General features: G+C 40.4%; 1 protein-coding gene across 1 annotated transcript; it reads right to left on the bottom strand.

Annotated features, from left to right (window-relative positions):
• Positions 1–460: 460 nt before the first annotated feature.
• sox2 (SRY-box transcription factor 2) lies at positions 461–3418 on the bottom strand. The gene has a single exon (XM_079640181.1). It carries the CDS (start codon positions 2319–2321, stop codon positions 1362–1364), a length of 960 nt encoding a protein of 319 aa, XP_079496307.1. The 5' UTR covers positions 2322–3418; the 3' UTR covers positions 461–1361.
• Between the last annotated feature and the right edge of the window lie 11325 nt (positions 3419–14743).

Raw genomic sequence — 14743 nt, 5'->3', positions numbered from 1 at the left:
ATTGACACACAATAATAAATAATGCAGAAATAAATTCATTAAAAAGAAAATATATGTAGAAATGTAGCCTGGGCCTCAACAGCCATTATTATTGGTGATTAGATGTTTTTGTTTAAAAAAGGATAGAGGACATTATTTCGGAATGTTGTTTGAATTTTGGCCGACTTTTTTTATGAAACAGGCAACAAACCTTGGCTTGATGGGACCCTCCGCAGGCGCTAGAAAATAGAAACCATGACGCCCAGTTATTTGAACAGTGGAGTTAAAAAGAAGCAATGATAACCCCCCCAAATCTTTTTTTTTCTAGCCTAGATATTGTACTTTATATTCATGAAGATGTAAAGAGTCAGTGTTACAGTTACAGGAATTAATTAACATCAGCAGAAAGACAGAAAAGCTCCACAGACAGAGGACAATTGAAACAAAATACGAAAGAGAAATAAAATCAAAACTCAAACAATTTCAAGTATCCAAATTTCCAAAATTTATTCATTTCAAACTGCATATTGAAAAAAAAATATACTCAGCTGAAATTGTAACTGTTATAAGCATGGTATTAGTTCCAGTATATACATGGAGTGGTTGGCTTCTGCGTACAGGCCACCATTTTTAAAATACAACTACGGGAATGGATTTTTGAAATAAAAACTTAAAATATCACAGTAAATATACAGAAATTGTACAACTCAATTAGAAAATAAAGAGCACAAGCATCATACCTCTAACAGATGAAAAGTGGGAGACGGATATATAAATTAACAACCTATATTTTAAGTTGTATGAGAGAAAAAAAAAGTGTCTTATCATTTTTTAAGAAATTAAAATGTTAAGTAGTATTGACCTTAAATGAAAAAACAGTACCTGCTTCGTGTTATGTCCCTTTTCTTCCCAATGTTTCCTGTATAAAGGAGCATAACTGATCACTCCCATATAATTCCAGTTCTGCCATCTTCACTTTTAATATTTTCTGCAGAACCGGCGTTGCTTTATATATATAGAAAAAAAGAAAAAAAGAAATTGCAACCTCTTGCAGTTTAACAAACAATTTAATCTGATTGTAATGTTTCTTTGATAAATACTGTACAAAAAGGTGATTGCAATAATAAAACATTTGATTGCGACTCCCACTTTCTATTCTTCCAAACTTCATCCACCAGTGACCAGGGGATCTCCTACCGTTCCTCTAGAGCTTCCTTAGAATAAAATGAAAGAAAAAAAGAGTCGTGTGTCCTTTTCCTGGAGACTTCTATACAACTTTTCCCACCCCGAATATTTTCTGTACAAAAATAGTCCAACGTTAATAGTCCACAGTTTATCTTATAAAGTTCATTTTTTTCTCTCTTTCTCTCTCTGTGTGTCTCTTACATGTGTGTTAAGGGCAGCGTGCCGTTGATCGTCGTCCCGGGCACGGTGCTCTGGTAGTGGCCGGACATGTGTAGCCTGGTCTGGGCGTTCTGCTCGCTGACATCCGCCCCGGGCAGGTACATGCTGATCATGTCCCTCAGATCCCCGCTTTGGCAGCCCGGGCCGGCCCGGTGGGACGACGAAGTGACGACGGGAGGGCTGGAGCTGCTGGACTCGGACTTCACCACCGAAGAGGGTCCCATGGAGCCCAGGGCGGTCATCCCAGGCGTGCTTTGCTGGGAATAGGACATGGAGTATGTCGGGGAGCCGTTCATGTAGCCCTGGGAGCCTGTCATGCTGTTGTACTGCAGCGCACTCATGTCGTAGCGGTGCATGGACTGCATCTGGCTCGGGTTGTGCGCGTTCAGCCCCGGGTGCTGGTAGCTCAGCTGGTCCTGCATCATGCCGTAGCCCCCGTTGGTCCAGCCGTTCATGTGTGCTGCGTAGCTGTCCATCCGCTGGTTCACCCCACCGCCTAGCCCGCCCCCCACACCGACCCCAGATCCCATCCCGTTTCCTCCCGGAGCCAGCAGCCCACCGGGCAAGGTGTACTTGTCCTTCTTCATGAGGGTCTTGGTTTTCCGCCGGGGCCGGTATTTGTAATCCGGATGCTCCTTCATGTGCAGGGCCCTCAGCCTCTTGGCTTCGTCGATGAAAGGTCTCTTCTCGCTCTCGGACAGAAGTTTCCACTCGGCGCCCAGCCTCTTGCTTATCTCCGAGTTGTGCATTTTGGGGTTTTCTTGCGCCATCTTCCTCCTCTGGCCCCTGGACCACACCATGAACGCGTTCATGGGTCTCTTGACCCGCTCCGGACTGTTTTTCTGGTTGGGTCCGTTTCCGGACGTGTTGTTGCCCGGGCCCCCCGTGTTGGTTTGGGGAGCAGGGGGCTTCAGTTCAGTCTCCATCATGTTATACATCAGGAACAGCTTTTAGTTGGACCTCCCGAGAGGGGGGAGCGTTTAAAAATAAAAACACACAGAGACAAACTCCACAAGCCAGAGGCAGGGCAGTGGGGATCGCAGTGCTCCTGCTAAAAGTTACCTGTCGATTTTGCTCTGCAACTTTTTCTCTGGAAAAAAAACAACAAGCCGCGTCTCATCTACACTCTCTTCTCCTCTCGGTGAGTGTGGCCGAGTGTGTGTGGGAAAGAGCCTTCTCCCAATAGGTCCCGGCTATGTTGTGTCCACAAAACTTCTCCTGTTGCCTCTCCGAGAAAGCATCAACAAACTGTACTTTTCGCCTGTGTCCGCCTGAGCCTTGTCAACTCCAGATAGTTTTTGAACAAGTTAATAGACAACCATTCATGTGACGGGGCTGTCAGAGAATAAATGGCTTCGACCTGGCCAATCAGAGCGGGCCTGCTCCCCTGACACACCAATGGGAGGCATTAATTAGCATAAATGGGCGGGGCTGCTCTGCCCCGAGACACACGCACACTCAGGCTGCCCATATGAGCCAATATAAAGTATTTACTATTTCCAGGCTTATGGAGATATTTCTATGGAAATATATGCACACTGGCAGTTATATTAATACGGAGAAAGAGGAAGCTGGAACACATATTTCTGGCAGTTTAGAAAAATCGTTTTGCAAACATTTACAAGTAAAATACAACTTTCCTAATAAACACAAAACATATGTCAAAAGATATAAAGCGAAAAATGAATGTTTTCGGTTGTTTTCTTATTAACATTTGCAGCATCCACATCTAATCTAAAGTGCAAAGGGTCATTTGTAATACAGTGTGAACAAAATAAATAAAAATTGTTAAATAAATTAATCAAATATTGACATTAATGGTGTCAGTATCATCTTATCTTGAACAGCATTGTTCTGACATTAAGTCCTGGCCCGTGACACTTCTGTTGTTCAGAATCAAAAAGTCACTAATGCCCCCACTTACCGGCCCAATAACATAACAACACTTAAATAAACTTTGTTAAATCGTTGAATAGCACTGGTGTGTGTGCGTGTGCGTGTGCGTGTGTGTGTGTGTGTGTGTGTGTGTGTGTGTGTGTGTGTGAGAGAGAGAGAGAGAGAGGGGGGGGGGGGGGGGGGGGGGGAAGCCACGGCTGGTTTTTAGCGTTGAAAAGAGGAAAGGTAATCCAAGATGTTTCCCCCAGCCCTTTGTTTAGTGAAGTTGAATGCCAACACACAGAAGGCAGACGGGCTCATCTCAGCACAAATAAGCGGTTTTTGTTTGGGATGTTGTCGCTACATCTGTCCGGACAAAGACCCAACTCCACTCCACTTCCACTGCCACAGTGCTGCTGTTGTTGTTGGGGATTTGTAGTGGGGGGGGGGGGGGGGGGGGGGGGGGGGGGGGGGGGGGGACGTACCGGGGACACGAGGGGAGGAGAAATAAAGGTGAGGAATATTTTAAGATAAAGTGTCTTTGCACAAAAGGCACAGCTCATTCATATCAGCCTGAACAAGCGTGTCAGCCAATTAGTGTGAAAAGCGGCCTCCACCTGCTTCACTTTATTCCAGATCAAACCGAACACACTGCGATTACTATGACAGAAAACCAATATCTTCGTGTTTAAAGCGAAATTATTCACTCATATAGTTTTAATATCCAATAACGACTAAAGTTATGTTTTACGGTTGTAAGTGTGGGTGCCACTTGTTTTGCTTCTGCTGAATCTCCATCCTAAAGACAAGACTGTGGGACACTAGTGCCGCCTACTGGACAGACAGGGAACTGCAAGCAACTGCAAATGCTCAGACAGGCTTCTCCTCACAGCAAAAGGGAAGCTTGTTTTTAAGTTCGGTTAATTTTTTATAGTAAATGGCATGCATTTTTATTTTAACATGTAGGCTATATATTATTATCCAGCAACAATTGAAAATAGCAGACATGCACAAGGTGTAGTCAGTCACAACACAGCCTGTCTGCAAATCAGACAACCCCAATAATTAAAGGTAGATCAAGTACATACACCTGAAATAATTTAATTTAAATGCGTGTCTCTAGATTAAATCATAATTGAAAGTGAATGGATCAAGCCTTATTATTTTTGTTTTAGTCATTTGATAATAAATGGAGGAGCGGAGCCCCCGTGCTCTCATTATGCCGGCCCCGGCCACCTTACATAAGATTCATCTTGTGCTTAATAGGCTGCGAGAGGCGACACATGCAGCTCGGTCCATTATAATGCAAGGTTGAAATGGGGCGCTCGGCTGCTATCTGCATCTGAGTGTGTTCCCCGCTACCTCTAATCTGCTTATGATAATAAAGGAACAGCGGGGTCCTGCAGCTCTCTGAAAGCAGGCCCCATCCAGCCGGGAATGGCCCTGCATCCACAATCATCCTGAATTAAAGCCGTTGTTAGACAAAAAAACTGTAGAAACTAACAGGGCGGCTCCCTCGGACCACTTGTAAGCCCCCGCGATACACCATGGTTGGGATGGATACAGCAAATACAGCATTCACCCCACGCTGTGATATCAAAATACTGTTTAGTGGTTTCACCAATTTAGATGATTTTAGGATCACTGCAAAAACAAGCAAAAAAAAAAGAGCACAAATATAACTGGAAAATATTCTAACAACTGCGCAAAGAGGACGTCAACTCATACAAAGGTATGGCATAATGCTACTTTTGGAACTAATAAAATGCAAATACAAGCTTACACGTGACAAAAAATAAATAAATAAAAAGTAGTTATTATGTTGAAGATTTGAATATATTTGAATTATTATTGTAGGCCTATATATGGCAATGAGAGGTACAGATTTCAGGTGAAATGGAAATACACTTGTCTCTTCTTTCCACTAGGGGCCGTAACAGGGGCTGGGGATGCAGCCGAGAAAATACTTAATGAAATCATTAATAAATCCTGCTCGGAGATAATTGTGGAAAATATAAATAACGTAGAGCTTGTTTTCCTTTTATTTTTAGATACACTAGGAATACAATTGTTTTCAATTTTGAAGACACAAGTTTATTGCTCAAGTTATGGTTTATCTCATCATTTTACTATTTCTTGCAAATAGATTTGGACATGATATATTTATGATATTTAAGTCGATGACAAACTTAAAATAGTTAGCATTTTTACACAGTATTTGTCAGGTTGCAACTTTGACAACATTTCGTTTAAGGCCATATGCAATTAAAATATAAAGCAAGAAAATAAAAATATTAATAATATAAATAAAATGTTAAGCGAAAAATAAAAAACATTTTTAATCTCCTAATAAAAGGTCACCGATTTTAGAAATAACAATCCAAAGTTTTCTGTATAATTTGTAATTAAACCAGCGTTTGTTTGCCGTTGTATATAATACATATTCAAAGGGGAAAACATAACCATAATTATTATTCAAATACGTCAAGGAAATAAATAAAATGTGATATCCATATTTATTCTGTCTGCACAGATGATCTATGTGCATGTTGAGTAAAGCAAAGCGGCCAACAACTCAGACAGTCAGTGAAGCTCATGATGCCATGCGGTGTCATTCCACAACACTGCATGGTTTACACACACCCCGACTCAAACACACACTGAGATACACACCGACAGCGACACGCACACAAACACACGCACACACAAACGGCTTCTCCTCTCCACTGCACTCCAACTTACTGCCAGTTTGGGAGTTGTCCTCCTCTTGTCTTGATTGGCAGAAATTAAATAAGATGCCGTTCCTCTCAACCTTCTCCAGCGCACATCCCCCGGCGAGGAAGCATCCGCGTGCCCGGCACAGAGCTCCCAACGCCGGCCTGCGAAATCTCAAAACGGCGCCCTCCGCAAGTTCCCCCATCCCCGGTAGTCCGCGCTGTTTCTATCCGGCAGCCGGCTCGCTATGTCCGCGGTGTAGCCCCGCTGTCTGTCTGGAGCTGCGCTGTCTTCTTTCCGCGAGCCCTGCAACAAGAAAAGCCGTTTATGGCGACACACAATGTGAAAAGGGGGCCGATTTAAAAAGGAGAAGAATGCAAGCAAGAACAACAAAAGTCAGTTATAGCAAAGTCTATGCCTCTCCTCTCCTATCTTCCACCCCCTAGCTTAGCCCACATAATGAGCAGGAAAAAGCTTTATATTTTGTTCACTGGGTATTCACAGATAATTTGAAGCCATTGTTTCTGCCACAGATGGTTCTTTTAATACAATAACGGTGCTCTTTGTGAATAGCAAGCCCACAATAAAAATCTAAAGCGTCCTCCTGAATAACCATTTTGTTCTCTCTTGTATGGGCCGAACAAAAGCTCCAGTGAGGTAATGGCCTGCCTTATTGAAAGCCTCAGAATGGGGATTTGATAAAGATTTTTTTCGCTTCTTTTTTCCTTTTGCACAAAGTACATGGCAATGTCAAAGAGAAACTGACACGGCATGAAAAGGAAAAATCTCGAAAAAGTGCATGCTGTTGAAGCTTGAAACGATTATTATTATTATTGTCATTATGAAGCTATAATTATTATTCTGCTATTGTTTACATTTCTTAACTTTGTGCAAAAAGTCAGAGGTGAGGGGTTGTTTTCGGGGTGCTGCAGCAGAGCAGGTCAGGTGCAGGCGTGTTATGGATTTTACAATGGAGCTTAAATCCAGAATACATTAGCCTCCAAAGGTCTGCTGTGGATTTGGCACAGCCTCATCATTTTTGCATAGGATGAGTCAAGTTGTGCTTGATAGAATTAAGCATTCAGGGCGCATACCCCTGGTGTCTTGCAGAAAACTCCTGTTCCTAATTCTACCCTTTTCACTATAATGGCCCAGAAAATATTGCATGCCCTTAAAGCGTTGATAAGGCACTGTGAAATGTCATAAATGCATGGTTGTTAATAAGGAGGGAAAGCAGGTAGCCTAATGTAACCCGCTAAGGTGGAGATGCACGCCTGCAGGTGTGTGTAGTCAACATGTCATAGCTCCCTCCACCAGGATGGATCCTGCAGCCGCGTGCAGGCCACCTCGATGCCCACGGTTGATGTCATTTGTAATTAACTCATGGCTAATCAATAAAGCGTTTAACAGAAAGCACAATGGACTCACAGGGGATGATCCCAAGCCAAACATATTGGATGTCACTGATCGTTATAAGGTGAGGACACCCTGTCTATCAAAGGGGTGGAGGGAGGTTGTGGGGGATGCAGCAGGAGGAGATAGGGGCACTAGATGAGGGAATGAGGGGTGAGGAGGAGAGAGGAATGAGTGGAGGGAAAGGAGAGGGGATACAAGGGGGGGATAATGGAGGACAGAAGAGGTGAGAAGTGTGTAAAGAATCCCATTTCGAAACATTGATATACACACACAACCAGTTTTCTTCTACACACACACTAGCCTGCTCATCCTTTAACCAATCACATTTGATAAAGTTTTCACGTACAATGAGTTAAGACTAAGGCCTCATATTGTACACTGCGTCACCATAGATTTTGAATTATTCTTTACTCAGTTCATATGAGAAAAATGTCCACACACTGATACAAAGTTGCTGGAGTTTCAGTATCAGCAGCACCATCGGCATCTTTCTGTTTGTGTGCCGGCAAATTAAATCAGTTCCTCTCTATAAAATAAGGAAAACACAACATGATCCGCATTCCATGTTCCTCTTTTGACGCTATCTACTGTGCGCATTGGTTTCAATAAGTCATTTTATAGTAATCAGGATTGTTTCCCGAAAATAAATAGCTTCATTATTTATTTTATTTGCATTACAAACAGTGTAAGTGATGCATTTAACATTTCTAGAATCATGGTTTTCCGCCGAACAAGGCACAGTAGCTGAACAAAAACAACAGACAGCCAGAGAGTTTGGTGGACTCTATATGCATACACAACATACCAAAGCTGAGGGGAATATGTCTGAAAAACACTTGGGTTAACAGAAGAGGAACGGGAAAAGCAGCAGAATCAGCGTCACAGGAAGATTTACAGACTCAGAGAAAAAACTGAAAGAGGGGGATCAGTGCTCTCAGTGTGAATAGGCTTAGCAGTAGAAGTAATATGACTTTGGCTCTTTATCTGATCAATCTGTGCCATATATTCTAAATCACACACACACACCACTCCTATTAGAGAGCGAGAGCCCCTTTAATTATAAACCCATCTACAGAGGCTGAATGTGAGCGCATGAGTCCAGTGGCACCATGAGAGCCTTTAGAAACATCATCACTGAATGCTAATGCCTTTCACATTGAATCTGTCTATTGACGTGTGCACACACAATACACACATATGCATACACACTCATGCTCCATATGCATGAGTGTGGACACATTTGCTGCATCTGTTTTGTGCGTTTTCTCGCACCTTGGCCTGATGGGAGATCCACAGTGGGCTCCCTTTGTGTATCGGCATAGTTTTGTGTGTGTGTGTGTGTGTGTGTTATACAGACACATCAACACAGTAATCAGTGAAAAAGGGGAGCCCTATTGAGGGAGATATGGCAAACCAACTGTCAATCATGTCACACCTCACAGCCATCATTAACACTGCTATACTTGCCCTTGAGTAGAAAACAGTAATATTGTTGAATGGCTACTATACTATCATTTGCATTATATCAGCAAATACGGAAAGGTAAATAGTTTAAATCTAGAGTTGATCATTATAAAAGTTGATGTAATAATATTCTACAGCCACTCTTTTCTGTTTCAAAAAGTGTGTTTATTTGTTCATTGTATTGGTCAAAAATATGTCTTGCTTAAATGCTAATTAAGTTCAACTGAGACCAAATACCATCATTACCAAAAGAACGGAACATCAAATTCTCATATTGTTTTTTATTGTAGCCTACTGCTTCGTATAACACTAAAAAGGGACAGTCCGTTGTATGAGTGTCTTTCTTAAAGGCTTAATTTTCCTCTATGAATTTAAACAGTAATTCTTCAGAGCTTTCTGGAGGAAAATAACATCTGCTATCGATACATCTGCAGAAGATGGCCTCTTGTCATATTTAAGACTGCACAGGCCAGACAGAATGTAACAAACTAGAGGCCAACTTTCTGTAATCACTTTCCTATTTCTACTCCTCTTCTTGTCAGAATACGGAAAGACAGACAATTTGGCGGTATCAACACCGACCGTCCTACTCTACAATATGTTGGAATGTCTAGCTTCGATTTTGCTTTACAAGTTTTAGTGTTGAAGGACACATTTTCAGGAAAAGAAAAAAGTTGTGTGGATAACATTTGCGTATGTTAACAGCAAAGTGCTGTAGTATGTACATGGCAGGAATCGGAAAGGTGCAGGAAAGACGCTGTAGTCCTGCAGCTGTTTGTTCAGGAACCAAACACACACACACACACACACACACACACACACACACACACACACACACACACACACACACACACACACACACACACACACACACACACACACACACACACACACACACACACACACACACACACACACACACACACACACACACACACACACACACACACACACACACACACACACACACACCCACCCCCACACCCACACCCACACACACACACACACACACAACTAGAAAGAGAAATTGATTAACATTATAACAGTTACAGCTACAAAGTCAGTGAGAAGGCATGTGTCTTTCTCTCCTTGTGTCTAACTGGAAAGAGGCAGACAGGCCGGTGACAGAATCACAGATCTCCTCTCTGGACAGACATAAAACCTCTGTTTGCATTAAACTCATCTGTCTTTATTATACTCTTAATTGCATCCTTAGATTTCAGTTCAATATACATTATAAACACTGTATGCAATGTGTTGCTGTTTTGTAACTTGAGCTCTATGATCATAAGTCAAATATTTAAACTCAAGCTATCTGATGTCCATCAAATGTTTTTAAATAAGATCTATAGGACATGGCTTTCAAAACGTCCTCTGCAAAATAACGTTCTTAGTTGGATCGAAAGGCCTGCTCCTGTGTGGTTTGTTTGCATATATACTTGTTTATGTGTACTGGGCTTATATGCAGTGTTTCCCACAGAATTTGATTCTATTTGTGGGGGCACCGCACCCCCCTCCCCCCCGGCAAGAAAAGCCAAAAGCCCCTTAACCTATTCGGGTGGTCCATAAATTCACCCCCCCCCCCCCCCCCTCAAATAAGATAATACATGCGAGTTCATGGCTACTGTAGACAACGCTCTTGTTGCTCTGTGTTGCGTTGTTAATGAGTGAAACACACCAGAGTTGAGGATCTGTGGGGTTTATTCTCCCAAAAATATAATTTACAATTCAGGCATTTCGCAGACGCCTTATTCCAAAGCAACTTACAATGACCAATTACAGGGACATTCTCCCTGGAGTAACCAAGGGCTAAGTGCCTTACTCAAGGGCACACTAGTAGTGGTGTTCCAGGAAGGATTTGAACTCGCAACCTTACGATCATCAGCTCACCTTACTATCCATTAGACTACGAAATAAATAAATAAATAAATAAATAAATAAATAAATAAATAAATAAATAAATAAATAAATAAATAAATAAATAAATAAATAAATAATATATATATATATTTTTTTTTATGAGATCCATTTGTGGCGGACGATATTTAATTGTTGCGGCCCGCCACAAATAAATCAATGTATGGGAAACACTGATATGCCATTAATGATGGTATAGATTGACAGCTTTAGTCACAGGTTACTTTTGCATGCCAGGCTGTCAATAGTTATGTAAAATATTATGCACAAAACAAGAGAAAATAAACATGAACTGCACAAGATAGAACAGTAAAATATGACTTAATGCATCAGTATTTCAAACCCAACATTTAAAATATGAATATATTATGGTAAACGTCATGAATACCTTTACAACAAGTATTTACTCAAGTAATATTTTCAATGCAGGACTAATAAGTGAAGTAAAAGGATTTCAAATAGTTGTTCAACACTTAAGAAAACAATCATTACTGTAAAACCCCACCAACATATATGTTTTATTAGGATCTTTAAAACCAAAGTTAATTACATAATTAAAACATGCAATAGTTGGGATTTGGCCACTGAGCGCTTGTATATTCTTAACTGACTATTTCACCTTGGATGCTGTCTTTTATCAAGATGTGATTTTAACTTGCTTGACTCTTTGTGTGTGTGTTGGTCTTGTGAAGTAGAACATAACTTTAGGAAGATTGATGACAAACTAGCTTTTAGTATTTAGCATTAGTGTGATGAAAACAGAAATAGAGAGCAATGAATAAAAGTGTGGAAAAACTGAAATAAAAAACTTAGACGACTTGGACACGGCATGTTATCTTGAGATTTGAATTGCTTTATTGATTAACCCATTTCACTGCAGGAAAAAATGTGTCGGGATACAACTGAAACATCTGCATGGTGTAAAGCTTGATAAGGTACAGCAGTACTAACAGTCGGCTTGTTTGGGATTCAACAAGCCACACAAAGAAAGCACAAATGGCCCAAGGCAGTAAACATAAGGCAGTATCTTTTTGAACAGATAACTCAAAATGAACACAAAACAAGAGACATTAAAGCCTGTAGCAACTGAAGTGACCTCAGACGTGAGGGATATGTAATACCTTGTCAAAATGTACACAAAAAGACCCTCTATGAATGGAGAACACCCAACAGATGATCAAATAATACCGACCTAAAATCGAATACTTGTAGTCATTGAAATCGTCGTTATTTTTCTAAAGATACAATAAGTGGAAAATGTCATTCTCTTGAAATACACTTAACACATTTACAAAATTAATCTCATCACATTCCTCCGTTTTGCCATTGAGGTTATGTTTTTGGATTACAGCAAAATTACCATCTTCAGGAAAGTTAGCATGGGCACAAATTATGTTCAGAACATTTCACACACACACACACACACACACACACACACACACACACACACACACACACACACACACACACACACACACACACACACACACACACACACACACACACACACACACACACACACACACACACACACACACACACACACACACACACACACACACACACACACACACACACACACACACAGATATTTAAAGAACCACACACTTCACTGGAATGTCATTAATGAAGAATGCAGCATAACTAGTTTAAACAGTGAAGATACAGACAGTGTGCATTGGGAAAAGCCACCATTTTTTCAGGTATGGTTCATGGTAATAGATGAATGTGATTATTATGTCTGGACTGTAAGCTTTAATGTGAGTAAGTTCAGGAAAGCTGAAACAAATTCAACTCTAAAAGAGGCTCTAAGGATAGATATTACATTGCACTTCAACTCAGAACAGAAAGATAACTACATTCGCTCAAAAAACCAAAGTGCTGGTGCATTAGTTTGTAATAGGCCAAACCAAACAACATGTTTTTGTGTTAGGTTTAATGGCCGTGCAAAGACATTTACGGTCTCCTATTGACTTTTTCCACAGAGAATATTAGCATGCGTGATGTCAACTTGAGAGTTTTTTCAAAGTAAAATATAATGTTGGTGATTTTTTTTTTTAAAACTCACAAATAGCAGAGACAATTTTTATGATGAAATTAGAATGATGTGAACTAAACTGCTATCATTTCAATCCTGGACATTTTGATTTTCTATAAAGCTGCAGCTGAACAGTAGCACGGTAAAGAAGCACAAATGATCTCTTAATAATCCAGCCGCAGAAACAACTGTTCTTTGTTCTGATGAAGACTTGTTTGGCAGAAGGCATTGAAGCACCACCGAGAGTGTTAACACATTTACCCCAGGTACATATATAATGCACATGTCGTCAATAAAATACATTTGTATATTCCACCCTTATGTGCTAAGACTTCTGTGTAGCTTTTTTTTCATACTTCTTTCATACTTAGTTTATATATTATGGTTTCTGCACTTATCGTAAGTCGCCTTGGACAAAAGTGTCAGCTAAATTATATGTAATGCAATATAATATATATATATATATAAATAAGGGATAAACCAAAATGCCAATTAAAACGTCAGAAATCCAAACATTTAGTGGATAGACATTTAGATTAAAGATTAGACAGGATATTAGCATGATGGATAAGTAAATGCAGTCGGGTTTAAGATTAGATTTAAGATCTAGATGATGGGTAGTATATACAATCTTGAAATACTTGATTATTGGGTTAACTTGCAACGTTTAGGCCACATCATGACAACCAAACAAAATCGTTGACTGATGGTTGCTAATGGCTTACTATTTGACTAACTACTGTACAGGTCCTACATTATAAACCAACACACCGGATGATTTTATCATTAGAATGATCAAATACTGGATGAAAACACAGAAAGCCTGGTCATCAGATCAGTTACATTTTCAGTGACATCATATTAAAATGACAAATTGTATAGTTAGCTAACCCATTTGATTGGATTGGATTTGCATTCCATTTGAGTGACAGCTAATAATGATCAAAACCAATAATAAGAGTGACGAGCATCAGGAAATGTGATGCATGGCTGTAATGACATTTGAATATTTGTTGGCATTTCAGTGCAGAATTAACCCAAAAACATCTAATCAAAACATCAGATCAGCCCGATGAAGAAGCCTGCTTTAATATATCTTATTCACTGGGCTGATGGATGGTTATTTATGAGTATTAACAAGTCAGATTAGCAGGATGTCTCAAAGGACAACTCTCGTCACTTGAGTGAAAATGTTCCTGCTGAGCCTGTTACAAGCAGCTGCATCTGGCTCAATGAAAAGAGCCGAACATGATAACATCGGTATCTGGTTTTAAGCCATCTTTACATGAGAAGAAGAACTAAATGATCTGACAGACTAAGTCTGACAGTCACTTCAAAACATATACCATGCACAACACACAGCTACTTTAAGTTTGTGGAGATATGTAGAAATACTTAAGTGGCGGTGGTTTTTTCCAAGGTTTTGAGACCTCAATGTAGCAATTTGTGCCTTGACCCCAGTACAATGGGTACACTACAGGGGATTTTTTAGGAATGGGGAGAACATGTTGCTGATAGATTATTGCCTATTTTCAACACATCAGCCACGTACCTTCGGCATATTCTTAAAAAGAAGCCAAGCCATATATCACTTTCAACTACTTAAACAACAGATTCCAAACCCAAGTATCTCAAATTCAAGGACCTAACATAGCATAGAGGGCACAACTATGGATCAAGACATGGATCATGGTTAATGACCAACTTCCCTTTTTTAAGGCAGCAGAGGCTTAAAACAAAGACATCACTGTAGGAATCATTAAAGCCAGCGGAACGCAACCTATTCACGGAACATGAGTAAAACAAATCTAAATAACTTCATTTTCTTTCTTTCAAAAACGTATGAATTCAGGCGCTTTTGATGTCTATTGTCCATTTTCCAAACATTTGAAGCCCCCAATTTGGCAAACGTTCAAGGATTAAAAGGACCTGAAC

Source organism: Notothenia rossii (assembly GCF_949606895.1).
Source record: "Notothenia rossii genome assembly, chromosome: 1".
NCBI lineage: Eukaryota > Metazoa > Chordata > Actinopteri > Perciformes > Nototheniidae > Notothenia > Notothenia rossii.
The sequence above is the reverse complement of the archived record's forward strand: the minus strand, read 5'-3'. Positions and strand labels throughout refer to the sequence as shown.

Excerpts from the sequence above, each read along its gene's own strand:
- sox2 (XM_079640181.1), bottom strand. The coding sequence starts at position 2,321 with ATGTATAACATGATGGAGACTGAACTGAAGCCCCCTGCTCCCCAAACC.